The sequence below is a fragment of the Equus caballus genome, chromosome 6 (assembly GCF_041296265.1).
Source record: "Equus caballus isolate H_3958 breed thoroughbred chromosome 6, TB-T2T, whole genome shotgun sequence".
Lineage (NCBI taxonomy): Eukaryota > Metazoa > Chordata > Mammalia > Perissodactyla > Equidae > Equus > Equus caballus.
This window is the reverse complement of record NC_091689.1, coordinates 94,945,428-94,973,360: the sequence shown is the minus strand read 5'-3', so window position 1 is coordinate 94,973,360 and position 27,933 is coordinate 94,945,428. Positions and strand designations below refer to the sequence as shown.

General features: G+C 44.2%; 2 protein-coding genes across 35 annotated transcripts in view; one reads left to right on the top strand and one right to left on the bottom strand.

The window, feature by feature from the left end:
- The window catches only part of GRIP1 (glutamate receptor interacting protein 1), a 598,510-nt gene extending 585,246 nt beyond the window's left edge, over positions 1-13,264 (top strand). For all 33 annotated transcript variants that reach the window (XM_070271875.1, XM_070271871.1, XM_070271868.1 and 30 more), the window contains 2 exons: positions 9,451-9,597; positions 11,492-13,264. In XM_070271875.1, coding sequence (XP_070127976.1) covers positions 9,451-9,597; positions 11,492-11,719 — 375 coding nt within the window. In that variant the 3' untranslated portion in view covers positions 11,720-13,264. The remainder of the gene's footprint in view (positions 1-9,450; positions 9,598-11,491) is intronic.
- Positions 13,265-13,909: 645 nt separating this feature from the next.
- HELB (DNA helicase B) overlaps positions 13,910-27,933 on the bottom strand; it is a 53,992-nt gene continuing 39,968 nt past the window's right edge. For both annotated transcript variants that reach the window (XM_023644099.2, XM_023644100.2), the window contains 6 exons: positions 27,746-27,827; positions 27,309-27,368; positions 25,673-25,898; positions 24,509-24,652; positions 19,068-19,562; positions 13,910-17,250 (listed from right to left, as the gene is read on the bottom strand). In XM_023644099.2, coding sequence (XP_023499867.2) covers positions 17,146-17,250; positions 19,068-19,562; positions 24,509-24,652; positions 25,673-25,898; positions 27,309-27,368; positions 27,746-27,827 — 1,112 coding nt within the window. In that variant the 3' untranslated portion in view covers positions 13,910-17,145. The remainder of the gene's footprint in view (positions 17,251-19,067; positions 19,563-24,508; positions 24,653-25,672; positions 25,899-27,308; positions 27,369-27,745; positions 27,828-27,933) is intronic.

Sequence of the window (27,933 nt, the reverse complement as noted above, 5' to 3'; positions counted from 1 at the left end):
CTGCCTCTCAGACTTTCTGGGCTGAGTCACACAGTTGGAAATACACTTTACCTCACAATTCACTACACACATACACCCACACTCATATATATGAGTGAATCCAGAAGTTGTACACTAAGATTTTCTGTTTTTTGTTTGTTTCTTTTCAAATGTGATCACATTAAGCTGATTCTGAGACTTATTAATGGGGCTCAACCAAAAGTTTGTGGACCACAGCCTCAGATAATTTGGTGCATGAACCTCTGAGGACCTTTACCATGATGACTCGGGGTGCTTGTTAAAATGCAGGTTCCTAACCCCACCCAGACTTAGCTGGACAGCATTTTCCAGCCAAGAATCTACATTTTAGTGACCTCTTCCGTGGATTCTTTTGTGCCCTAAAGATTGCGAATCGCTCCCGTAGGTTTTGCTAATGGAAGGTGATTCTTCTGTTTCAGTGGAATCATAGGCCACAGCTGGGTGGTAAGGTGGGCAGGCGGTCGCACGGTTGGCCCTGGAGCTTGGGGGTTTCCTCTCTCAAATGAGTTCTGGTTTGTAGTCTAGCTGAGCAGAGATGCTTTCTTTGCAGATAAGGAGCCAAGGATCTTAGCTACAGTTCATTAATAACCCTCTTTCCCTTCTGAAGCTTAAATATCCTTTGGCGTCCACTTCATCTGTTTCTGAGATGAGTTCTAGTTTCACCTCTTTACCCTCTTTAAGGCAAAAAAAAAAAAAAAAAAAATTCAGTAGAGTAGAAAGTTCCCCACATTCAGAGCATTTGGACTTTTTAATCATATCAACATTTCCTTTTGCTCTATCATTTGTGCTTTTCAATAAAATTATATTCCTTAATCCTGTGCAGCTATGTTTATTGATCTTTTTACAGAAATGTTTTTAAAATAATTTTCCAGCATCAGCTTTGATTCACGGCTGCTGGTGGCATGACCCTCAAACACTGGAGTCACTCACGAGGAGCCCCCTTAGTTCTTGAAGCTGCGTTTGCTGCCATCAACTTCTCCCCCAACCAAGTTCACTTTGCATTTTCAATGGATGTGAGTGTTTTGAGAGGGGACCTTTGTCTTCTTGATATGATAAAGGTGTTTTACTCCCTGGAAGGAGTGTCATTTTTGTGTTTCATGACAGCTTCTTTTATAGTATTCTCCCTGAGTCAAGAACAGGCTCGACCCCAGGAGGAAATATGAAATGAAATACGTGTCTTCTTCAGACACTTGCCTCTTTCTTCCCCAGATCCTCAGAGTCGGCACTCGAGATCAAACGAGTTCTCACACCGGGCCTAGAGCTTCTCCAAAGAGCCAGTGTAGAATTCTCTTACTGTGGAGGTTGCTAGAAGCTAAAAAAAACAAACCGAATATGTGAACTTTTGCTTCGGCCTGCTGCTCTGCATCCCCGTCTCTTCCATAGGCAGGGGGTGATAGATCAGAGAGAACACAGGCCGACCCGGGTGATGTCACCAACATTCAGACATTCGCCTCCGCCGTGCAGGGTCAGAACCCAGAAAATGAGATCTCCTCAGGATCCCAGACTTCAGGAAGATTCAGCCAGCTGCCTTGGAGCCTCCAGAGATGGAGAAAACCAGGAGAATCTGTAGACAGAGAGGAATGGGCGTGCGTCCAGTTGCCAGTCACCACCTCGGTCTGCCGAGCATTGTCTCTCCCGGGAAAGCCAGGGCAGCTGGCGAGCAGAACGTTGTTGGGGGACGTGGATGGTAGAACGAGGGCTGGAGTCTAGGTTCTACGTTGTAAGGGAGTAACAGCATCCAGCCTTGACAAGCCTCAAAATGCAGCATTTCCATCAACTCCCCTTGTCTATGATTCTGTGAAAACAACTTTTCAAAATGTAAAAATATAATCCTTTTTTTTAAAGATTGGCACCTAAGCTAACAACTGTTGCCAATCTTCTTTTTTTGTTTCTGTTTTTTCTTCTTCTTCTTCTCCCCAAATCCCCCAAGTACGTAGTTGTATATTGTAGTTGTAGGTCCTTCCAATTGTGGCATGTCGGATGCCGCCTCAGTATGGCTTGATGAGCAGTGCCATGTCCACACCCAGTATCCGAACCAGCGAAACCCTGGGCCACCAAAGCAGAGCGCGTGAACTTAACCACTTGGCCATGGGCGGGCCCCAAAACATAGTTCTTATACAAATGATTGGCTCATGTCAAAAACGTTTTTGTTTAACTCATTAATGAGGAATGACAGCAGGATGACAAAGCTTGTTCAAAGTGGGAGAACGAAACTTTATACATGTCTGAGTCTGTGGGGGAAGGAAAGAATGTTGGAGTAAGATTTGTAAGTTAGAATTAAAGCTGCTTAGTGACTCCTGGGAAATAAGAGCAAAGCCTTTGAGGATGTCTTTTCTAACGACAGAACTCACTTGCCTCTCATCACTTTTCTACGAGCTGCCGTCCACCTTGGCAGAGTCTGAGCTCTGAGCAGGAGAAATGGTGAGGCTGACAGAGTGGCAGTCCCCTGGACTCAGGGAACCCTGAGGCAGGCTCGTCAGACAGTGTTGTGTGTGCCTTACGCAGTGTTTGATGGTTCCTCTCGTCCCCTCTGTCACGGCTCCCCCACCCTCTTCAGAAATGTTCATCGCTCCCCTAAGTCTGGCTCTGGCCGGGGGTCATTCCTCTCTCCCTCAGGGCTTCATGTGTGTCTGTTGTGATCAAATAGGCTTATTTATAGGTTGTAAGGGATTATGTTATCTACAGGATGTTGACTTACAAGCTGTGTGGCTCTCTGAGGGTCGGTCCTCTGTCTCCGTGATGTCTAAGTCCTTGGAGAGTGGCCTGCCCTGGGACTTGCCTGGCAGGACCGTGGGGAGGATCACGTAGGTAATAGGCTTGCCCGGGCCCTGTCTCTTTCTTTCCTTTAGGTGGGGTACAGAGCTCTCTCCTTGTTCGAGGATCTTTGTCAGACCACAGCGGTCCATGCCGTGAGGAATAGACTGGTAGTGCTTAGAGCAGTGGAGTTTGGCCAGGTGTGACTTGTCCTTCCTCAATGACAGGCCGGAATTCCCAGGGGCCTGGAGGGTGAGTGGAGGACATGCCTCCCACCCAGAGATGCAGGTGGCCCTGAAGCGAGAAGGCCCACTGTTCTGTTGTGATTTGAAATAAGAAATATATATTTGGTCCCAGTTGCTGGCACAGAACTCCTAAAACCCTTGGAACTTCCTAAGTGTTGAGAGCGATAAAGGTGTCTTTTGTTATCTTAATGAGGTGATGTTTGGCCCAAACCTAAGGATGAGGAAAGGGAGAGGGTTTGGAGGTTGAATCAATCACCAATGGCCAATGACTTCATCAATCATGCCTATGTAATGAAGCCTCCCTAAAAACCCAAAAGGAGGGGGCCTGGAGAACTTCCGGGTTGGTGAGCATGAGGAGATGCAGGTAGAGTGGAGTGCTCACAGAGAGCTTGGAAGCTCCGGGCCCTTTCCCCGTACCTTGCCCTGTGCATCTCTTCCATCTGGCTGCTCCTGAGTTGTATGCTTTTGTAATAAACGGGTGATCTAGTATGTAAAATGTTTCTCTGAGCCGCTCGAGCAAATTAATCAAACCCAAGGAGTGGGTCGTTGAACCTCTGATCTATAGCCGGTCAGTCAGAAGCACAGGTGACAACCTGGACTTGCAACCGGAGTTTGAAGTTGGGGGGCAGACTTGCAGGACTGACCGAGCCCTTCACCTGTGGGATCTGACACTGTCTCCAGGTGGATAGTGTCAGAACTGAGTTGAGTTGCAGGACACCCAGCTGGTGTCAGAGAATTGTTTGGCAGTGTGGGGAAACACCCACCCCCACACACCCTACACACACACACACACACACACATACAAACACACACACGTTGGAATTGTGATCTGGACATTTCTACCTACATAGGCCTAAGGGGAATGGAGGTTGGTCAGTTGCGCAGGGAATGAGGAAGGGTCAAGAGCTGGAGGAGAGCCAGGCCAGAGCAGACCTGGGGGCCGCGGAGCAGAGGCAGGAGCAGAGGATGCGGGTGCAGCAAGGAACCAGCGGGTGGTCCTGAGCACAGACACCTGAGAGAGACTCTGCCGCTGCTGACTGTCCTGGTGGTGGCTGTCACCAGTGGAGAGGGCCAGTGACAGAGCTGACAGTAACTAGGTGTCCATCAGCTGCCTGTGGCTTGGTTTGATCTCCTGGAGAACTGGGAAAATGACCCAGCTCTCTCCTCTTTGATATGCTGTGAAACGACAGATCTGAGGGTGCTCTGAGACAACGCAGCGCATAAATCCGCCACAGATCTTAAAACCCGGGACACTCCCTTGGTTGGGACTCAGTGCTCCGAGGGCCAAGTCAGCCCCTGACTTGCTCATACTTAGAGCTAAAGTCCAAGCTACTGATGCTCTGATCGTTGAGCCCCGTTTTTCAAGCCCTTGGTGCCACACGCTCGCCAGGGAGCAGCAGGAAGCAGTGTTGGAAGCCGCTGTCCCTTTTTCGCCTCTGCCAAGGAGACCAGCTCCCTTTCCTGACCCAGTTTCTCTCAAAACCCATGAGCCTGAGTGGCATCAACCGAGATCGCTTCCTCTTGGGCTGGAAGAATGCAGTTGGGCAGGCCATACTTAATGTTTTCCTTCTAGCCCTACAGGTAGTGTAGGAATGTCCTCAAAACCAGCATTCCTTGAATTGTCAGGTTTAAAGGAACAGGGCTACCCTAGTGGTGTCTGTAAGAAAAAAACCCAGGTGCCTGGTGATTTGGGGGAAAACCAGTGCCATCTCTGAGAATTAGGTGTTGTTTTGGTCCTGAAGGCCATCGGGCAGGGGGCTGAGCCAGAGGGAGGCTGCCGGGGTGCAGGAACTGCTCTGGGAATGGCTGTCCCTTGCTCAAAGAGTAGACACAATTGCCGTTAAAATCCAAGTGAGGAGGGCTGCAGCTTTTCACACGTCTCAAACCTGGAAATGCGAACATTATGTTTCTGATCTCTGCCTCGAGGACATTGTTCAGACATGTGGACAGACTTGCTGGGAAATATGAAACAAGGCTCAGCTTGAATCGTGGGGAAGCCCTCTGCCTCCTGTTCCAGCTCTGCTCTCGGGAGGGTTAGAAGCAACTGCAGCATGAGCTGACGAATAGCTAAAATTGAACTGAGCCCTGCAGAACTGTGTCCTTGCCCAGTGTTATGTTCCACGAGGCTCATTGGCCCTTTTAGAACAGAAAAATCTAGCATTGTGTTCACAGTCCAGATAGCCTGGAGGCATCCTTTGGTCAGCACAGAATAGAGATCCTACAAGAGAGATCTTGATTCACACGGGCTAGGGCGGGACACGACGAGCTCTCGGAGCAGTGAGCACGAGTGTATGCGGGTGTTCGCAGAAAGCCACGAAAGGGCTCTCTGAGAAGAAATACAGCAGACCTGACAAATTATTCATCTTTAGTTGGTTGGGCAGTTGGAAGTGGATAAAGGCTGCCTGACCAGCTAGGAGATTATACGTCCAGACAAAAAATCATAATTTGGTGGAAGGAACACAGCAAATGAGGTCAGCTAGTCTAAGAGTGAACCCTGGAGATTATACATTGTAACTGGACAAGTCCATCCATCACCTTCTTCAAGAGTGCGTGTCCTCGTTAAAAGGAAGGGATGATTCTGCTGCCCACAGTTGTTGGGAGACCAACAGCAGTCACATATAGGAAAGTGCCTGGATAAGGGATTCATCTGTGAAAAAAAAATGTGACTTAAACCATGGAATCTTTTGAATTATTTTTGGACAGGAAATAAATCAGAAGTAACTGCTACCAACTTCAGCCAGACAGGAGGGCAGCAGCTACAAGGCACAATTTGTTGTTGCCGCTTTGACAGCAGCCAGCTGTGCTCCCTATTTTTGTGAATTATTGATTCCTGGAATCTTATCTTTTGTGTCATTTTAAAATAATTTCGTTTTTATTTGCTATTTCCAGGAGAACCGTAGAGCTGGCTATTAAAATTCAGTCTCCTCTAACCTTAGGAAATCTTTCTACAGAAACAGATTGCTTTGCACTGTAAACCATGCCTTATCCTCCCATCCTGAAGCGTTCAGACAGAGAGTCTAAGGCCCAGAGAGCGGAGCCTCTGACAACGACCGTGACCATGAGATTAGTGAGCTGATCTGCCAATCTGCTCTGGTTGACGTCCAACTCTGACGTCTTGGTCACTGTAGTACCAGTGACCATCGTTGGCATTTTTTGGTGCCAGTCAGCCTTCCGTCCCTCCTGGGTTCTGGCTGTGGAGTGGACATCCAAGAATCAGAGGCCGACGGAGCAGTGAAGAACTCCACTAATAGATTTGATCTGCTCCACACACGGTAGAAACGATAACATCCTATTTGCTTTTGAATCTGCTCACGGAAGTCCCACAAGACGTGCAGCCTCTGCCGCTGGAGGACCTTCCATTCCACCTCCGGGTCCAAGAATGGGGCTTCCTCAGCCCCTAAGTGGGGCAGGCCTCGCTCCAACCTAAGACGGGCGCTCGCCTCTCACGGCCACACGGTGTCGCCATTGCAGCTTCGTCCTGCCCGGCCCCATCAGCCCAGCCACCCTGCAGCCGCCCCCAGCACGGCCCGTGGGCAGGAGACCGGGCAGGGCGTGAACCCCAGAATTAAAACCCTCTCTGCTGACACTCGCCGCGCCTCACGGCCGGTTCTGACTGGCTTCCCAACTCAACCACGCGGTGTGTCTGAACCCGTCGTTTCACTTATTCGACAAAATGCTAACCCTACTATGCGGCAGGCACCGTTGTAGGGGTTTGGGGTATGTCAGTGAACAAAGCAAAGATTCTCGCCGCCCTCAAGGAGCTTGGGGAGCATCTCTCAGTCCTCCTCTGAGGCCTTACCTGAGCCCAGGTCACCCGCAAAGACTTCTCCTCCGCTCCGGATGAGTGCTGACTTAGGGGGACGGAGTGCTCCCTCACGCAGTCTGAACCGGCTTCTCCCCACGCACCATCAGGGTGCGTGCCCGATGGGGGCTGGGTTTACTAGGCTACATACACGCAAGCACGCACACGGACATGCACGCACGCACACACACCCCTTCTATAGTGAATTAGGACTCACAACTCTACTTGTATAGCCGACTGCCGTGAAAGTGATCCTTCCGTGGACTCAGGTCATTTCAGATGTGAGAACTGTGTACGCTACACGACCTCGCTGAAAACTGAGACTCTGTCCGGCCTACGGGATGCGAGGAGGAGTACATCAGATGTCCTCACTGGACCATAAACACCCGAGGGCCACTTTCGTTCTCTGCTACATCCTCAGTCCTTAAAACAGCGCCTGGCACATAGTAGGTCCATTGTGCCCCTGCACACGTACACACACACACTCACACTCACATACACACGAGGGAGTGAGCCTGCAGAGTGTCATCTCACTGAACACTAGTCCCCTTGCTTCGGTCCCAGAACGTGTCGCGGCCCCTCTGGTGTGCGGCGCACCACGCGGAGCAGTGCACACACGGAATCACTCGGGATCTGCAGATGCGAGTTCAGTCAGTCTGGGTCGGGGTCCGAGATTCTGCATTTTAACAAACCCTCCTGAGCAACGTCGCTGCTTCCAGTCGGGACCTCGCTTTAAATTGCAAGCACATTTTTTTTCCTCTTTAAGCAAAGTTGCAACAAAATTCTGGCCCCTTTCCTTGTAGTGTAGCTGTGGGAAAGAGGCAGTGGGTGGGATGTTGATATGCCTCATTTCATGGGAGCTAAGACGCCATCGATTATAAAATACAGCCTGATTGCAGAGATTTTTAAATTATGGGAAAAAAGTGCATCTTAGAACCTATGAAATAAGGCATTTGGGGGGGCTGTGGAGCCCCAAGTGGTGACGTGCTTGGTGACGTGCTTGGTGTCTGGAGTCAGACGGCCCCGCCATCCTTACCTTTGTGACCCTGAGTGACTGACTTAACCTCTATAAAATTTAATTCCTCACCTCGACAATGACAGTAACCCCCAGAGCTGCCTGGTGAAGAGTTTTGACCCAGCCAGCTTGATATTTTAAATCTCTGCCTAGTGAAATAAAAATCCCCAAACTGACCCCTTGTGTATTTCCTTCAATATTTCATACTTCTCTGAAGTAAAATAACCACAAAAAATAAACCCGCTGTACAAGTTTTAGTCTTCACACTCTGCCCTGTGTAGCTCTGAATTTTTGACTATTTTACAAGAGTGTAATTATGTACTACTTTTATAGGAATGCAATAAAATAGAGTAAAAAATAAGCCCACCTCTTTGCTTGAAGTGTCCGTCGATTTTTTTTTTTTTTTTTTTTTTTGAGGAAGATTAGCCCTGAGCTAACATCTGCTGCCAGTCCTCCTCTTTTTGCTGAGGAGGACTGGCCCTGAGCTAACATCCCTGCCCATCTTCCTCTACTTTATATGTGGGACGCCTACCACAGCATGGCTTGCCAAGGGGTGCCATGTCCGCACCTGGGATTCGAACCAGTGAACCCGGGCTGCTGAAGCGGAACATGCGCACTTAACTGCTGCGCCACCAGGCCAGCCCCATGTGTGTTGATTTTTGTGGAGGGCATTGGCAAACCTTCGAGAAGCTGTCGGCACAGGGGGTGCTTGGTGAATATTGCGTATTAATGTGTCTGCCTCTGCAAGGCAGGCTCTTCTCTCTCTCACTGCTGTTTCCCAGCACCCAGAAACATGCTTAGAAAGTGGTGGGGACTCAGTGCACACTTAATGAATCAATGAATGACTTGATGAATGAGTGAACCTCAGACTGGCTCTTGCAGGCGGCCGCATGGAGGAGTGAGGTTGGGGAAGGCTGTAGCCGGCATGGCTGGCGTTTGGTGCAGAGAACCAGGAGGCCCGCCGCTGAGGAGGGCGAAAGGTTTGAGTTGCTAAACCAACCCCTGGACAAGCACTGAGAGAGCTCTTCAAGCCAGGCGCAGAGCGAGCTGTCTGCTTCAGGAGCACTGTCAGGTCCTCAGAGTCCTTCTTTGCCCACAGTCCTGAGTACTGTTTGAGGTACCATGGCAAATAAAATGGTGGACTTGTGGCACTTGCTCAAAGGAAGAGGACATACTGAGTTCTGAGTTCAGCACAGCACCAGGAAGCAGGGGCAGGAAGGAAAGACCATGGCCGGTGGAATCCTGATAGCTATCAGACTGAGGGCTGCCCCTGGCTGCTCCCCGCACCATGGGGTTGCTCCAGGAAAACGGAGATGTCAACTTGCCCTGGGGACATTCTCACCCACGCATACCTGAGAACGGAGGTTGAAAAAAAAAAATGCTCAAGACTCTCCAGCATTCCTCTTCTCCATCTTTTTCAGTTCTCGGTGGGACTTTACAAATTCCGAGGATATTCTTGGAGGAGGGAAAAAGCTGCAGGGCTGGGGGCAGCTGCCTAATATATTACACATCCATTGTGTTATTGAATGAGTTTGAAAAGTTTGTTTGTCAGGAAGATTCACAAGCGGAAGTCTCCAACCTACTAAATGTCCCCTTTGCATTTTCTCACTTGCCAGGTGACCTTGTACAAGGGCTCTGACATGGAGGACTTTGGGTTCAGTGTAGCGGATGGCTTGCTGGAGAAAGGAGTATATGTCAAAAATATTCGCCCAGCTGGGCCAGGAGATCTTGGTGGCTTAAAGCCCTATGACAGGCTCTTACAGGTAAGACCGCAGTGGAATTTTGGTTAATTTAACTCTTCAAAGGTTTATTTGACCAATTCCCACCAATCCTCCTTTGCCTCAAAACTAGATTAGGGACCCCTATGTATAGGATGAAAGCTTTTTCCTTTGGTAGAATTTCGCAGTTATTGAAGTTGCCTGTTTCCCTGTATATATTCCCCAGCAGACGATAGACTGGTAGAGAGCCGAGCTAGCATCTTATTCTCTCAGTCCCTTTCTGCAACGCTTGATGTCTCCATCTCTCACACAATATCTGAAACCAAAACCAGAGCCTTCTTTACTTCCTGGAGTGCTCTTGTGGTCAGGGATGGTTTCATGAGCAAAGCAAATTCCTGATCTCATGCACAGTTTTTAGGAAGAGCATTTTGCAGGAGAAGGAGACGGGTGACATCAGTCTCGAAAGCCTGTTCAGCTGGAGTGAGCCTGTCACCAAACAGCTGACTTTGAAAGCAGGAGGCTGCACTGACAGCTTGGCTGTTAGAGGTGTGTTCACTGAAGCTGGTTGTCGTTGATCAACTAGAGAGTTTTACAACCAGTTCTGGTGATCGTTTTGACTGTGGCAATAGAGCAGTTACTCTTGTCCTAGGAGTAGGGGGACACTTTTATTTTCCATAGATACTTTAGTATTTGCTGAATGATAAGTATGGACAAGTTACTTAACCTCTAAGCGTATCTTCCTAGTCTGTAAATTGGGGCTAGACCTACTTTCATGGAAGTCAAGGCTATGAAAGTAGACTGGATGCAGATTGGGAAGGACTTTGAATGTCATGATAAAGCTCTTGGACTTTATTCTGGAGGTATATTAATTTCCTAAGACGAATAATGACATAATTTGTAATTTGGGAAGACAATACAGTATTAGTGTGGGTGAATTGGGGGAGGTGGGGAAAAGGCAGATAACATGAAAGACCAGGTAGGTGTGGGGAAGAACCTGTATCACACCTGAGCCTCTGATGTCTTCAGCGCATCCTGGTGGAGCCATCTGGAAGGGAGTTGGCAGTTTGTGTCTGTTGCTTAGGAGAGATGTTAGAGCCAGAGCTAAAGATTTCAGAGACTGCAGTTGCCCATGGTGGAGTTACAGTAAGGAGAAGAGAACCAAGGGCAGAATGCTAAGGAAAACAAAATTTAAAGGACAGGAAGAAATAAAGGCAGGAAAGGACTGAAAGGAGAGTTTTAAGGATGAGTAGGTGTCAAGAGCAGCCAATGCCAGAAGCTAAAGAGGGTGAGAACTCAAGATACCATTCATGTTTGGGACAATGGGGTCATTTGTACAATGTATGGCATCAGGTCCCAGCCTGAGAAGATGGAGGAGAGAATGAAAGTCAGGAATGGAAGCAGCATGTAGATGCTTTTAAAGACTTTTGTTGGTGAAGAATAAGATGAAATGAAAGATGAGTACGAGTCTACGCTGAGGAGAGGGTGGGCTCACGTAAGCAGGGTAGTTCAGCCTCATGGGCAAGAGCACAGGCTTTGGAATCAGCCAGGCTGCTTGGGATCGCCTCCTAGCTCAACCACTTACCAACCGCTGCCCTGAGGCAAATCTCCTAGCCACTCTGTGCCTCGCTGACCTCCTCTGTAAATTAGGGGTGACCTTCAGCACCTGGAGCCCCTGCCGTGAGTGAGGGCATCTGCCCAGCATTGGGTGTTGGGGTGTGTCCTTGTTCCCTGCTCTCAAGGGTCTTACCATTTCGTAGCAGAGCATGAGTAAGCCAAAACCGCGATAGAGTGTGGGCAGAGCAGAGACGGACCTCTTTGTCCAGGGGACACGTTTCAGCACCTTCAAGACAACTTGTCACAGCTGAGGTGTCACTCTGGGTTTTGGGTATCAGCTTCTGACTGTAACGGTGATTCACAATGGCTCTTCTTGACCATTCAGGTTAATCACGTCCGAACAAGAGACTTCGACTGTTGCCTCGTAGTACCCCTCATAGCAGAATCGGGCAACAAGCTGGACCTGGTTATCAGCAGAAACCCCCTGGCTTCACAGAAATCTGGAGAACAGACTCTACCAGGAGGGGAATGGAGTGACCAGAACAGTGCTTTTTTCCAGCAGCCTAGCCATGGCGGTAATTTGGAGATACGAGAACCCACTAACACGTTATAGCAATGCTTTTTATAAAGCAGGACAAAGACAATATCTACATGGTGCTAAAACATCCCTCTCGGATTCTGTGACGTCTGAAGCACAGATAATCACGTGGCATTAACTGCAAGCACAGGGGTCTTTTAAATCTCTCACGGCTCGTGTTCACTTCCCTTTCCAGGTTGAGGAGGTTTCTGTTTTGGTGACCACTAAGGTATGTGGCAGGCAACTCCCTGCCAGCCCCAACGGGAGAGAAAAATAAAAATAGGTAGGACGCCCCTCCCCACAATTAACATCAGAGGAAATTTTTTACAAGTTCATCTTCCTATCACTTTTTAAAAAGAGAAACGTCTGTTTGAAAATATTCTCTACGATCATTTCCTTAATTCACTTTGCAGTTTCTTACTATGAAGCCGTTCATGTAAGAACTTGACCAACAAGTCTTTTGACAAAGCTGGCTGTACTACAGGAACTAGGGTTTGCTAAGCTGCCGGGGCCGCTGCTGTGGGAGGGGTTCAGCTAGAGAATTGTTACCTTAAAATGTTTCAGCGACGATGCACGTAGGAGACCATAATAGGTGGTGGTAATGTTTGCCCAAGTATAGGAATGATTTTAACCACGATGTATGCTATTCCCTATGCAACAAATATCAAACAGGATATGTCTTGTGACCTGTTTTTTTTTTTTTTAAGGACACATTTTTAATAGCTGAAAATCTCTAATAATGAATTAGAGTGTTTAGTAACACTGAGAATTAGCTATCTTATTTTTAAAATTCAAGACTAAGAATTTAAGAGAGAATGAAGAATCTATTAAAATGAGATTTATCTTAATGCTAGGCAAATCAAACTCATACTGCTTGACGTGTTTATACTGACTGGTTATACTGAGGGTGTACAGCACATGTACTTAAAGATGACACTGGAATATCTTTTGTTCTGAGCCATGCCACTTACCGAAATTGTAAATACATTCTTCACAAAATGCATTGCCAATTATTACCATCCCTCAAAGCAATAAAGTGAGACAGTTGCTTTTAAAGTTTGTCAGCAACTGTTTTCATTTGTTCAGATATTTTGAATAGTTACAATAACTGTTATTTGGTGAATATAAAAAAAATAGATCTGTATATTGATTGTAGAATCTCCATACAGAAATGATTATTTTCCAAACATTTTCATTTTGGTCAATAATTAATTCAAACAACCGCTTAGGTAAAGCATTTGAACACTGTGTCCTTTGTTTAGGGAAAAAGTTCACCTTTCTTTTTGTGCAAAGAAAATATATTATTTCAAGCATATTTCAGAACCGCCAGGGCAAGAAGGTATAAAGCAGAATCATGTGAAGAAAAAAGGATCATGAGTCACTCAAATATGTATTTTTATTTGTAACAAGTATTAAGCTGTAAAGTATTTTTGTACAAATTTAATACTTTAATAGCATGATATTTATCGTCTATGTATGGTTTTGGGGAATTCAAAATTGTTGCAAATATTTGTATGGAAAAAAAACCCTCTACCAAATGGAATAAACAGTGATTTTAAAAAGCCCCCCCAAAAAACGGCACGCATGTTTTTGGTGCTTTGAATACATTTTAGTGCTCCAGAGGGAGTCGTACACAATGCTTGTTGTTACCTAATTTTCTAAAGGGGAAGGTTTTGTCATAAGCTTGAAAAGGAGGACAGGAGAGTGGGCAGAGCATGGGTTCTGAAATCGGATCTGGGTTTGAATTCCAGCTCTGGGACTCACTGGTGGGGTAAACTCACTTCCCGGGGGTCAGTTTCCCCACCTGTGACACTGAAGGGTCCATTTGCACTCCGGCACTGCTGTGAGGATGGGGTGTGACATGCAGGTGAAAGTGTGGAAACAGCCTGCAGACGGGAACACCCCAACACTAGCGGTAGGTTTATTCTAGGTGACAAGGATAGATCCTAACTGAAGGATCACACATCTCCCCTCAGAGAACATTACATGCATTCTATGAAATACATTTACATCAACTATTAAAGTGTACAAATTCTAATTATGCTATCTTAAAAAAAAACTACACCCATAGTCCCAACATTTTCATTTTTGCAGGTTACCCTGTAAGCCTTTTTAAATTCACAGGAACAAGGCAAGGATGTGCATTCTTGCCACTTCTATTTAACAGGGACCTAGAGGTTTCAGCCAGGGCAGTAAGACAAGAACACGAAATAAAAGGCATCCCGATTGGAAAGGAAGAAGTAAACTATCTTTATTTGCAGATGATATAATCTTATATGTAAAAAATCCTAAGGAATCCACTACGAATGTATTAAAACTAATAAATGACTTTAACAAGGTTGCAAGATAAGATCAATACACAAAAATCAATTGTATTTCTATACAGTAACAATAAACAAGCCAAAAATAAAGAAAACAATACCATTTTCAGTAAGATCACAAATAAAATACTTAGGCATAAACCTGATAAAAGAAGTAAAAACCTTATACTTTGAAACTGCAAAACATTGTTGAAAGAAATGAGAGAAGACATAAGTAAGTAGAAAGACATCCTATGTTCATGGATCAGAAGACTTACTATTGTTAAGATGGCCATACTCCCCAGATCTGTAGATTCAACACAAGCCCCCTCAAAATCCCAGCTGACAACTTTGTACAAATCGACAAGCTGATCCTAAAACTCATACGGAAATGCAAGGGACCCAGAAGAGCCAAAAAATCTTGAAAGAGAAGAATTGGAGGACTCACGTTTCTTGATTTCGAAACTTACTACAAAGCTAATGAAGACAACATGTTGCTGGCATAAAGATAGACATATGAATCAATGAAATAGAATTGAGAAGCCAGAAATAAACCCTCATATTTACGATCAGTTAATTTTTGACGAGGGTACCAAGACAATTCAATGGGGAAAGAACAGTCTCTTCAAGAAACAGAGCTGGAACAGCTGGATATCCACATGCAAAAGAATCAACTTTGACTACTACCCCACCATATATAAAAATTAACTCAAAATGAATCAAAGAACTAAATGTAAGACCTAGAACTATTCAACTCTTACAAGAAAAAACAGGAGTAAGTGTTCATGACTTTGGATAGGCAATAGTGCCTTAGATAAAGCAGCAAAAACACAAGCAACAAGAAGAAAAATAGATACACTAGACATCATGAGAATTAAAAACTTGTGCTTCAAAGGACACCATCAAGAATGTGAAAATAAAATCCACAGAATGGGAAAAAAAATTTTTAAATAATGTTTCTAATTAAGGGCATATGTAGCATATATAAAGAACTCATATCTTGAAAATGAAAAATAACAATTTAAAAATGGGCCAAAGATCTGAACAGACTCTTCTCCAAAAAGGACATACAAATAGCCAATAAGCCGATGAACAGATGATCAAAATCACTAGCTGTAAGGGAAATGCAAACCAAAACCCCAGTGAAATATCACTTCACGCCCACTAGGATGGCTATAATCAAAAAGTCAGACAATAAGAAGTGTTGGAGGGAATGTGGATAACTGGAGCCCTCACGCACTGCTGGTATAAATGTGAAACGGTGCAGCTGCTTTGGAAAAGAGTCTGGCAGTTCCTCAAAGTGTTGAGTTACCATGTGACCCACAATTCCACGCCTAGGTATATACCTACAAGAAATGAAAATGTATGTCCACACAAAAACTTGTCCACAGGTGTTCATTAGTTATAATAGCCAAAAAGTGGAAACAACCCAAATGTCCATCAACTGACGGATACATTCAATGTGCTATATCCATACAATGGAATATTATTTGGTAAAAAAAGAGATGAAGGCATTTTGCCTCATTGCACTATGGAAAGCAAGATGGGGTCACCTGCAGCTCTACTGGAGCCACCTGCAAAAATTCAGCCAAGGTTCCTGATCTTGCCACATCAGCTCAGACCCACAGTCTGATCTGGAAACCCGGCATCAATCTACGCCTCCAGCTTTCCCATCAGTACATGAAGGATCTAGGCTTCCAGTTGGACTGACCGATCTTCCTTGAATGGATTAGCCAAGCCATCTATCCAATGAAAGAAACAATGCTAGCTCTTCGTACATAAATTTTTAAAAAATCTTTTTTTAAAAAAAGAGATGACTGGGGCCGGCCTGGTGGTGCAGTGGTTAAGTTCGCAAGTTCCGCTTTGGCAATCCGGGGTTCACTGGTTCAGATCCCGAGTGCGGACCTACATACCGCTTGTCAAGCAATGCTGTGGCAGGCATCCCACATATAAAATAGAGGAAGATGGGCATGGATGTGAGCTCAGGGCCAATCTTCCTCAAAGAAAAAAAGAGATGACACACTGATACCTGCCACAATATGCCTAAGTCTGAGAACATTCTGCTAAGTCAAAGAAGCCAGTAGCAAAGGACCACATATTGCACTTTCCATTTATACAAAATGTCTGGAATAGGGAAATCAATAGAGATAAAGTAGATTAGTAGTTGCCTAGGGCTGGAGGGGATGAGAGCAAAGAGGTACAGGGTTTCTTCTGGAGTGACAAAAATCTTTTAAAATCCATTGTAGTGTGGGTTGTACAACTGTGTGAATATACTAAAAGCCACTCAGTCATACATTTTAAATGGGTGAGTTGTATGTGAATTACATCTCACTAAGGCTATTTGTGAAACACTGGGATAACAGGTAAATTTTCCCTCAACTTTTTCTCTCACCGTTTAATAATAAATAAAACTCTAAAAATAAAGAAAAATCAAATCACTCTGAGAAACAAATTTTCCAAAGTGCAATATCTTCAAAACAATGTGCTCCCAAAAAATATAGTAATTACGTGACATGAGAGAGGTGCTGGCTAATGCTACAGGGGTAATCAGACTGTAGGACAGAAGTGTATCAAATCGACACGGTGTAGACCTTAAACTTACACAATGTTGTATGTCAATCATAGCTCAAAGTAAGAAAAGAAAAACAACGTGCTCGCAACTCAGAAGGAATTTCTAGGAAAAAGTCGTGGGTGAGGCGGGTGGTGGCAGCAGCGATGGAGCGAGCGCAGCCTTGTGAGATGACCACTTTGCAGAAGACACGACATCCTGGAATGTGTGTCAATCACATGAGAGATGCAATTACAGCTTATCTTTACCACCGCTTCCGCCCAGTGGCAAAGACCCCCCAAAATGATCACGGAAGTCAATACGGCATTACCCTAAAAATAAAACACTTTTTAAAGTACACAGTTTTTTTAAAAAAAATATAACATCTTTTTCCCTTTATGTCCAATGCTAGCAGTTCTCATGATGACGGATGCGCAAATCATTAAAGTTTTCTTTGATCAAATGAATTTAAAACATCTGCTAACACAAACTCCTTAAAATAAAACTCCAGTTGTAGACATTCTCTTTTATCTTGATACTTTGAAGCTATGATATTCATTTTGTGTTGCATGGAAAAAAAAATGGACAATTATTTTGAGCAGTCTGAAATAAAATTAAGTTTCTTGATTATCTGTGGATTTGAAAAGTCGCCTGGGGGTTAAACTGTTTAGTTTTAAAGTCTGAAGTCTGGAAGACACTTGAGGAGAGGTTTCGTCCACCTGTTTGAACAACAATAAAAATAAAGTTAATTTTGTAAAAATGGAGTCAATGTATGCTGTGTACTTCTATCCCCTCTGACTGCTTCTGCAGAAGATGTAACACATTTTCCCCACCCCTTGGAAGGCCTGAGCAGACCAGGGCGATCAGCTGTCAGCTCCATGTGGGACATCTGCTTCTGCTCACTGTGACATCCCCAGCACCCAGCTCTGGACTGGCCTACAGAAGTGACTATTTGCTGAATGAGTAAGTAAATCCAATTTCTGATGGTGTAGACAGGGTCCATTGCATAATGTGGCAGCCTAGTAGAAAATTAAAATGGCCGCCCCCCCTTCAAATTAAGAATTTCAAGATGGCAACCACGGAACATTAAAACAAGTGTAGGGTCCTTCTAAGCACCAAGCCCTTTTAATGGACCTATTTTCTCCTGTATTCAGGGCCTATGACCCATTGGTAGAATGTGATGTCTATGAAGTTATGTCTGTTTTCCTCCAACATCTGGATCAGCGACCAGCAAAGGAGCTAGATTTTTTCTCAGATGCTGACAGAGGGAAGGCAGACCGAAAGACACATCCACACCAAGTTGCACAAGAAAAGCCAAAAGGAAGAGATGAGAATAAGTTTGGTTCATTTTAGCGAATGAAGAGACTAGCAGACTAAAGCAGAAAAGAAGAGTGGGAAATGAAATGATGCAGGGCAAGCTGGAATCAAGCTGTGAAAGGTCTCAAATGGCAAGCTGGAGAGTCTAGAATTCATGCTGGAGGCATGAGGGAGCCACTGAAGGCTTCTGAACAGAGGAATGAGCTGAGCACTTCAGGGGGGTTTATTGGTAACAATGTGTAAGGTGCATTAGCAGAGTGGGAACAACAGGTGGGGAGGCAGCCAGGTCAGCAGACAGGCCCGAAGATGAGAGAAGGATCTAAAAAAGCCCAGACGAAATGGGATGGAAGAAATCCCTGACGGACAATTTGCAATAAACCTAGCAACTCACTGGGGGTAGACGGTGAAAGTGAGATGAGTATAAAGGGACTCCAAGATTTTAACTTGTGTGATGGGGAGAATAGGTCTTGAAATGGAGAAAGCAGAAAACAGAGTAAAACGTTGGGCTGTGGGTCCAGAAAGTCAGTCCCTAGGAACAAAGACAACAACCGGGAGTCAGGTCGCTACCTCCTCTCCAGCGTTACAAGCCGCTGGAAAACACCAGGCTCCTTACAGAGCCAATCTGGCTCCACCAGGAGCCATCAGTGCCAGAGTGGGAACTGGCACTCATCTTTGATTTCCCAGTGCCTGGAACGTAGCAGAGAGTTAAAAACTATTTGTTGAACAAATCATCAGAGCAGGGGTGACGGCTGGACCAGAACAGGATCAGTTCTCAAAGGAAGAAGAACTGAGCCTTGGGGAGCTGTCGCTCATCAGAGGATGGGGTGAAAAAACAAAGGAGAGATGAGAGGCGGAGGCAGGACAGACACAGAGTCCGATAAGGTCACACCAAAACCAAGGGAAAGAAACATGGAAACAGCAGAAGTAGTTAAAACTACTAAATATCAGGGAAAAAAGTCCAGAACAGACTGCGAAGTTCCTCTTGGCACACCACCTCCCACCAATGGACTGAGGTCCCCTGAAGGGCCAGCCTCAAGCAGAGTGAGAAAGATAACGAAGAGGAACCGGGCACAGGAGAAGGAAATGCGACAGGCAAGCCGACACTTGTTTTTACGTCCTACAGCACAATGCAACACTAATAAAAACATAGTCATTTATAACCACACGAAAGTTAGCAATGTTTAAACGAAACCTGAGCACATGCGAACATCACTCCTACCATAAGAACTTTGTTTGGACTCTCAGTGTTGTCCATGGCACAGGTTCTTTTGCACCCTCTTGATGTTGACAAATCTTCACCCATATCCACATCTTCAGGTGAAGAAAATTTCCATCTTCTAGGAGAGGAGAAGGCCCCGCCGTCAGCCGCAGAGGCCTCGCTTCTGGGGACATCGTTTGTCCCCAGGTCAGCCGTGACTGTAGGGCCGGGTGATGCTGATGGCTGTGTGCTGTGCCCTCCGCTGTCTCCGGAGCTCTTTGATGGGGATGCAAAATCCGCTGGAGATGCATAGCTCATGGAGAGACTGTTTTGCAAAAAATGCTTTAGACGAGTTCTTCTGCGGAAACTGTTTCTCGAGATTGCGCTCCGGAGCTGAGACTCCTCTGCGATGACATACACTCTGCAGCGGCCCCTGGTCACCGCGGTGTAGACATGCTGCCAGTGCTGGCGGCCCGCCTTCCCAACCACGTAGACAACTGTCCTCTCCTCAGACCCCTGGGAGGAACAATGCGTTAGGAAGACAGAATGCTGTGTAAGATCCGCGTCTGCAGACAGCCGACACAGGCAGGAAAGACACAGGCCTTCAGTGCTCTCCAGCACCTTCTGCCTGGCCGGAGCAGTCACACGAATCCATCCTATGCGTTCCATTTTATTCGTTATCCAAGAACTCACGTTTTCTAGTTATGCTGCTAAGTTCAGGTCTCATAGATCCACACCCAGCGAGAAACTTTAAAGACAGCACATGGTACTAAATCTTCCTTAACAGAGGAATCTAAAATGACTGGATGGGCTTTATGTGTAAATACATTATCCCATGGTTGCTTAGATAACAAAAAATGGACACCTTAAATATCCATAAATAGGAGAATAGGTATTTATTTATTTATTTATATCTATTTTTAAGTATAAATATAGTATCTATACTATTTTGCGAACATCAAAGATGCTTTAAAATAGAACAAAATTTTTAAAACTGAATACGTATATTTAAAAAATGATCACAACTATGTAACACAAATTAAAATCACTGTGATCCAAAAAAGCACATACAAAATGAACATAAATATGTAACAAAACAAAATAAATTACACGAAAAAGGGAAGGCAATTCTATCAAAATTTTAACTAGTCTGTCTCCAAACGGAGGGCCTGTGGATGATTTTTTTCTTCTACTTTTCTCTATCTTCCCATTGTTGAACCACTAATTTTATCAAGATAAACAATAGAGAAGAATGAATCTTTGTTTTTTAAGTTTAGCAAACCAAGAAATGTATAGGCAAGAAAAATGCCCCATGTCACCAGGTCACTGTGAGAGAACAATTTCAGGCTCTATGGCTATTCTTAGTCCCTGTACTTCCAGTGCCAACATCAACCAAGGGGTGGTTTTAACCATTAGCCGCCTCGATGCTCCCACACCGGCCCTGCCAAAGAAGGAGCTGCAGGAGACGAACGCTGAGCGGGGCATTTGCAGATCCAGCGTGAAAACCTCTCACACAGCAAGCCCCTCTGTCTCCCCGGACACAGAGAGCTTGAACCAACTCTCCACATTACAAAGGTTTGATAAATACTTCCTTCCAATGCTGCCGAGTCTCAGAAACTGACTTAAATGATACCTGATTATACAAATGCTCACCACATTTTACAGATACACAGCACCATTTCTCATCTTGGCCTTTATATTGTGTATTCCTAAATAGATAAATGTCCACCTAACCGAGTTCTTAATGACCAATTAAGGAACACTGAGGACTGTTTCACAGCCTCCCGATCAGCCTCCCTGGGCCCACACTGGCTGCAATCCGCTCAGCGCAGCCAGTGATATTCGTAAAATGCAAACCCAATCACATCAGGCTCTGCTTAAACCCATGAATGGCTCCCAGGCTCTCTAAATAAAGTCCTAACCCCTTATTAGGGCTCATTTGGTCCTTCAAGAGCCAGCCTTGCCCCGCTGCTCTCCCTCCTCCTTTCCCGCCGCCACGCTCTGTCCAGCACAAGGAACCTCTTTGTGGTCCTCTCAGGGTCCCCAGTCTGTGGCCTCCATCTGGCCCCTTCTGGATCAGCTGCCCCGTCCACGGACTTCTCGCCACGCTGCACTTCCTCCATCACAGAAGTTTCACCAGGCTGGAGTGTGACTGCCTGCCTCCTGCCGTACTCCTCACTGATGCAAGCTCTGTGAAGGCAGGACAACGTCTGCCCTGCTCACGGCTCTCTACCCAGAGTCTCACTGAACGAATGAGGAAAAAAGTCAAACTGTCACGCCAAAGCCGTGCTGAGAAAGTGGGACATGGACACCTAACTTCACCTAAATCACCTGCTATAAATCATTCGCCCATTTCTCTAAATCCTCCTTGAATCATCAGAACTGTGGAACTCAAGGAGGCAAGTCTCATATATTGACTTTTAATGATGTATACTTCTATTATCTAAATTTGTTCTAAACTCAACAGCTTCTATGAGCAGACACAACTCATTACTACCCTTCATGATCTTATAGACTTAAAATCTGAAAGTCTATATGGACTTTAAGGATCAAAAAACTTTTTCTGTAAAGGATCAAAGAATAGATGTTTTAGGCTTTGCAGGCCAGATGGTCTCTGCTGCAACTACTCAACTCTCCCTCTGAGGTGGAAAAGCAGTCAGAGCCAATATGCAAATGAATGTGTGGCTGTGTTCCAATAAAACTTTATTTAAAAAACAGGTGGTGGGCCAGATTTAGCTACCATATTGGATAACGCAGTCCTAGAAGGCCCTATGAGGTGAGGTGACCTGGCCCCCTATCCCTCTACCCCCCTCACCCCACATTACTTCCCTGACCTCATCTCCTGTCACTCTTCCATGTGGTTTCCTTGCTGTTCCTGTTCCTCAAATATGCCAGACAGGCTCCCACCTTAGGAGAACCTTGGCCTTGGCTATTCCCTCTCTCTCTAGAATACCCTTCTCCCACAAACCCACGTGCTTAACTTCTCCAAGACCTTCTACAAGTCTTTGCTCAAATGCCACCTGCTCAATGAAGCCTATGCTGACCACCTATTTAAAATTAGAACTACACCCCAGCCCTTTTTCATAGCATTTACTACCTTCTAACATAATATGTAGTTTTTTTTTATAGCTGTGTCTGTCTCTGTCCTCTTCTCCACCAAATGCAATCTTCACAATGATGTGAAGGTATCTTTGTTTCGTGGACTGACTTATACCAAGCACCGAGAACAGAGTCTGACTCAGTAAGTATTTGCTGAACTGAACCAAACTTGGGAGAAACAAACTATGCTGATACGAGATAACAATCACGAATGTTCTCAGAGGTAAGAGACATTACTTCAATCACGAAATAAGAGCCGGATTCAATAAAAGGCACATTCCAAGATATCTACTCCAACCTCAACCCAGTGATAAAGACCCCTTCACTCTTCATTTGTCCAGAAATGCACCAGTAAGTCTGGATTATAATTTGAGGAAATCTCTCAGAAAGTGGAGCAAAATGATAAGATGGAAAATAGTAGCACAATAGTAGAGAGTAATAAGAAATTGAGATAACCAGTTCCTGAGGTCCAATATAATAGAGGTTCTAGAAAGATAAAACAGAGAAAGCCAAAGACATTACTAAAATCTTAAAGAAATTATTCAAGAAAATTTTCCAAAATTGAAGGATATGAGTTTCCAGAATTACAGAGACCTCATCATAAAGATCCATGGAAGAAATTTCTCCAGGACCTCACAGCCAGGAATGTTTGCACTTAACAACTGTTTGTTTGCTTCTTTAAGGCAACAGACAGTCAACTGACTGCTCCTCTCTTTACTGTGGGAGCTGTGGCTGCGAGGGAACTTAAAGCCCAATCTGCAATCCACACAGCAAGCACACAGCTCTGTGATCACACGGGCAGTCCAACCCACTCCTGCCAGGAATCCTTTCACCCTCTCTACCTTTATTTTCCACCTGACATCATTTCTTTATCTTTTTAAAAAATCATGCTGAATTGTGGGCATTTTTGTACACCATTTCAAATTCTTTTTGAAACTGAGATGGGGTAATAAATAAAACACCATCCACTTAAAAAAAAAAAACCCATTCTAATTAATGTTGCCTACTAGTAGAGGATATAGGCGAACCTAAATTTTTCGGCAAAAAAATGTAGGCTGATGGAGCTTGGTCATTCAAGCAACACACCAACATCAGAGAGGGGACCTCAAAACAATGAGATAAGCAAGAGAGCCACCAATAACTTAGGAGACTTCAAGAGTATTCCAATAAAGCTTAAAAGCAAGTCGCACTAAATGCCATATGGTATTCAGGATTAGTTCCTAGAGCAGAAAAAGGACACTAGTGGAAAAACTGGTGAAATCCAAATAAAGTGCACAGTTTAGTTAACAGTACTGTACCAATAGTAATTTCTTAGTTTTGACAAATATACCATAGTAGTAGGAGATCTCGACATTAGGGAAGGCTGGGTCAACTGTATATGGGAACTCTCCATCCTATCCTCCCCACTCTTCTGTAAGTTTAAAATGATTCCCAAATTGAAAGTCGTTGCAGGGGCCAGCCCCATGGCATAGTAGTTAAGTTCGGCGCGCTCTGCTTCAGTGGCCTGGGTTCACAGGTTCAGATCCCAGGTGGGGACCTACACCGGCATGCTGTAGAGACATCCCACATTTAAAGTGGAGTAAGAGTGGCACAGATGTTAGCTCAGGGCTAACAAGAATCTTCCTTAGGGAAAAAAAAAAGTTGCCTCCCAAAGACGAGGGGGGATGTGTTTGTCAAAACTTATCCAAGTTCATAATTAAAATGTGCATGCATATTATACCCCAATAAAATTGATTACACAACTAAAAAAGTAAGTTGTAAAAATATATAAACATTACAGTACTATTTATGTAAATCTCAGTAACCTTGTTTCCATATGAACGGACAATTCAGGTGGAAGTCAGTTCTGAGCAGGGTGGAAGGTCTGGGACACAGTGAGACAAGTGAGGCACTCACCTTGGGCACAAAATTTAAGAGGATGCCAAGAAACTCAGCAATCAAGATAAAGAATATCTTAATGTAATATTTTAAAAACTCTAAATTTAGACAAAAAATGATCCACGATGAACAAAATATCAAAAGTTTAAATGAAGACAAGATCAGTAACAGTGCCATGCCCAGTGACACTGCATGCTGGAGCACCAGGAAGACACAGTCATTCTGGTCCTGACCTTTCTGCCCCGGGGCAGGGAAGGCCCAAAGGACGTGGCTCTAACTATGACGTCCCAGTTCCTCAATAAAGACAGTCTGAGGCAAAAAGAGCAAAAGGCTAATGTCCATCTAGTATTTTCTGTACTTTTGTGCATTTTCTTTCCTAACTAAAAAGATAAAAGCAAAAGCAACAAAAATTAAGAAGAAAATAATGCAAGGTACTCTATGGCTTGGGAAGCTACTTAATTTGCTTTATAAACATCCATTCTTACCTGAAAAGTGTGAATAGTTCTTGCCCATGCATGTTTTACGTGACAATGTTTCATTAGTTTCTGAAAATCCACAGTTACTTCCAAGCCAGCCCTATTATCAATGGTCACAAGTCTTCTCCTTCCAAAGGTTACATCAGTTACATCCTGTCACCAAAACAAACAACTAGTCTGTATCTTTTTAAATATGCATTCTGTAAAGACACTCCATCTTTGTGTCGAACATAAAATGCAAGCACCTTTTAAGTAAAATAGCACGTATATTCACTATAATTGTTAAGAATTTTAAAAGGCTTAAAATCTACCTTAAGCACAAACTGAATACATACACACCCAAACATTTTAACAAACACAAATGGAAGGTTTTGGTCCTTGAAACTTAACCTTCATTTGACTCTCTGGAGAAGAGTCTGTGTTGTCTTTCTTATTCTGAAGTCTGCATATACTCTCTGCAAAAAGTTTACTTTTCCTCACAGCTTTTAAAGAATAAGCGTGTAAGTTTAAGAGGCTGTTTATACAATGAGAACAAATTCAAGGTGAACGCTTCTGTAGTTTCTGGAAGCAGCAACCGAGGAAATGGTGCTTTGTAAAATATACGTGTGTGACTTGTCGCTTGTGTTTTGTTACTCAAGCACTTCAAACTTATTAAAAATGTTTCTTCAGTCTTTCAGAAAATACAAGAGAAAGGAACACTTCCCAACTCATTTTATGAAGCTAGCATTACTCTGACACCAAAACTAGACATCACTAGAAAACTGCAAACTAGTATCCCTCGTAGACATGGATGCAAAAATCCTTAACAAAAAATAATGGAAGAAGGGGCCGGCCTGGTGGTGCAGCCCTGAAGTTCATGCACTCTGCTTTGGTGGGTGTGGACCTACACACTGCTCATCAAGCCATGCTGTGGCAGGCATCCCACATATAAAATAGAGGAAGATGGGCACAGATGTTAGCTCAGGGCCAGTCTTCCTCAGCAAAAAGAGGAGGATTGGTTGCAGATGTTAGCTCAGGGCCAATCCTCCTCAAAAAACATAATAATAATTAAAAAAATAATAAGGAAAGAAGGTCAGCTCTGATAATGACTAGACTCTGAATCAACCCTAGGGCAATAAAAAAAAAGTCTCTCTCTAATAGGTAAAAAGGTACTATTTTTTTGTTATCACTTACTTTTGTTATGAAAAATATTTCTCCATTGCAGAGTCGAATACCACTGTCAAAGTCATGCTTATTAGCAAAACCAGCAGGAGTACCATTGAAGTCTGCACCGCTGGGCGCGAAGTCATTGTTCTGCTGACTGTTGAGGGTATCTGCAGGGAGCAGGTCCGAGAGATACGCATTCCTGGTACAACAAATTTTATCACCGACTCCAAATTGAAGCCTCTTCTGATGGTCTCTGGGTTAGAAAATAACACATTATCAATGTTTGGAAACCCTCAATTCCATTTTGTTTAAGCATTAATGCCCAACTCAGATCCAACCCCATTCTCAAAATAATTTCCACACTCTACTTTACTTTGTCCTCCAAAGGTCAACAAGACATCAGGCTCCCACGGTCATGGTCTGATGACCTCTATTCGGCAGCACCTCAAACTCAATGACATTTCCCAGCCCAATTTTTTCAAGCTGGAAATCTTGACATAAATGCTGATGTTTCTTTCACTCTATATTCTAAAAGATGCCAAAAGTCTTAATGATGCTACCCTTTAATTCCACCCTCTCCTCTCCAATCTCTCCATCACTACCCAATCTCAGGTCTTACAACACTTATCCATATTTCTATTATAATAACAACATTCTATCAGAACAGTCTCAGCAAACTGAATAAACGCTGGTGAGGGGGCCAGCTCCGTGGCCGAGTGGTTAAGTTCGCGCGCTCTGCTGTGGCGGCCCAGGGTTCGGATCCTGGGCACGGACATGGCACCGCTCGTCAGGCCACGTTGAGGCAGCATCCCACATCCCACAACTAGAAGGACCTGCAACTAGGATATACAACTATGTACTGGAGGGGTTTGGGAAATAAAGCAGGGAAAAAAAAAAAAAAAAAATTGCCAACAGTTGTTAGCCCAGGTGCCAATCTTTAAAAAAAAATGCTGGTGATACACGAGCTGCTGAGATAAGTGCCTGAGGTGTATTATTTCATTTCATCCTTACCGCAGCCAGACGGAATTCTGTGTAAGCATCCTCTTTAACATACATGGAAGGGGGTATTACCTGTCCAAGATCACAGTTACTGGGACCCAGACTAGAGGGCCCCCATCTCATGCTTTTTAACCCTTTGTCAGGCTACCTAACACTGTTTTTTGTGTGTCTTGCCTCAAGAGACAGGGAGCTCCTCCTGGAACATACATATCTCTCGGTTCTGTGCACTTAGTAAGTAGTAGGTGCTGATAAACCCAAGACAAGTGAGATGATTTTTCCTACATGTAAACAGGGTGGCTTTTTTCCACTCCTATTTCTCTGACAGATGTTCAGTAAGGTGCTCCCTGTTACTCAGGTTCTTGGACACTCTATACACATATTATAATTTGAAAAATTCGCCTGAGTTCCCTACACTCATCTTGGAGAAACTGGAGGCTGCCAACCTGGAAACCACAAAGAAAATTTTGTTCCTTATTTTTCTTATTCCACCGATTACCAAGAAGTCAATTCCTGAGGATATATATTTAATTGAAGAGATCACTTTACTTCACTAATGAGAAAAAAGGTTTTAAACTATGTGGCTACAGTGATAAATGTCAAAATAGACAAAAGAAGAGCAAATCAAGGAGGGACTGTCCCCAGAGTCACATTCTTTCGTGCTCACTTCATGAGGTGGTCCGTGTAGTGCCTGCAACAGCAGTCGTTGATGACATCACAGTCTTGCCTGAAACACAGGAAAATGCAAGGGTCACCTTAACAGCATCTGTTTTATGCTTATTTCTCTTATCAAAAATTACGATATACTGGATGCTATAAAAAGTTTCCAGGACTTTCTCCAGGAAAAACTATTTTGTAATTTTTATCTTAACATAAACCTTTGTTCTATTCAGATTTCCTGTGAGGTTCCAAATACAATATTTGGTAGAAAGAGCCCTGTTTAGAAACTGCCCTCTGCCGTGTCTAAAAAGAAATACCTCAAAACAAGAGAGAGAAGTAACAGTGATGAACTAGCAGAGTCTCCCACTTGAACAGGATCTATACTAACAAGATGAAAGATTGAAAAGCTAGATTAAAAACATTAAAATACTGTAAATGCTTTACCTTCTAAAGGCAATAAATTGTGATTTTTCGGCATCTCGCAGGTCATCTTCTTTGAGTAAAGTTCTAACTGCAGAATATAAATCTGATAATTCAAGAGAAAAATGTTAACCCAGAAAAGCACCAAATTACAACATTGTTTCTATGGAGAAACTAACTCAGAATTCCTGCTAACGGGTCTGGAAAACAGC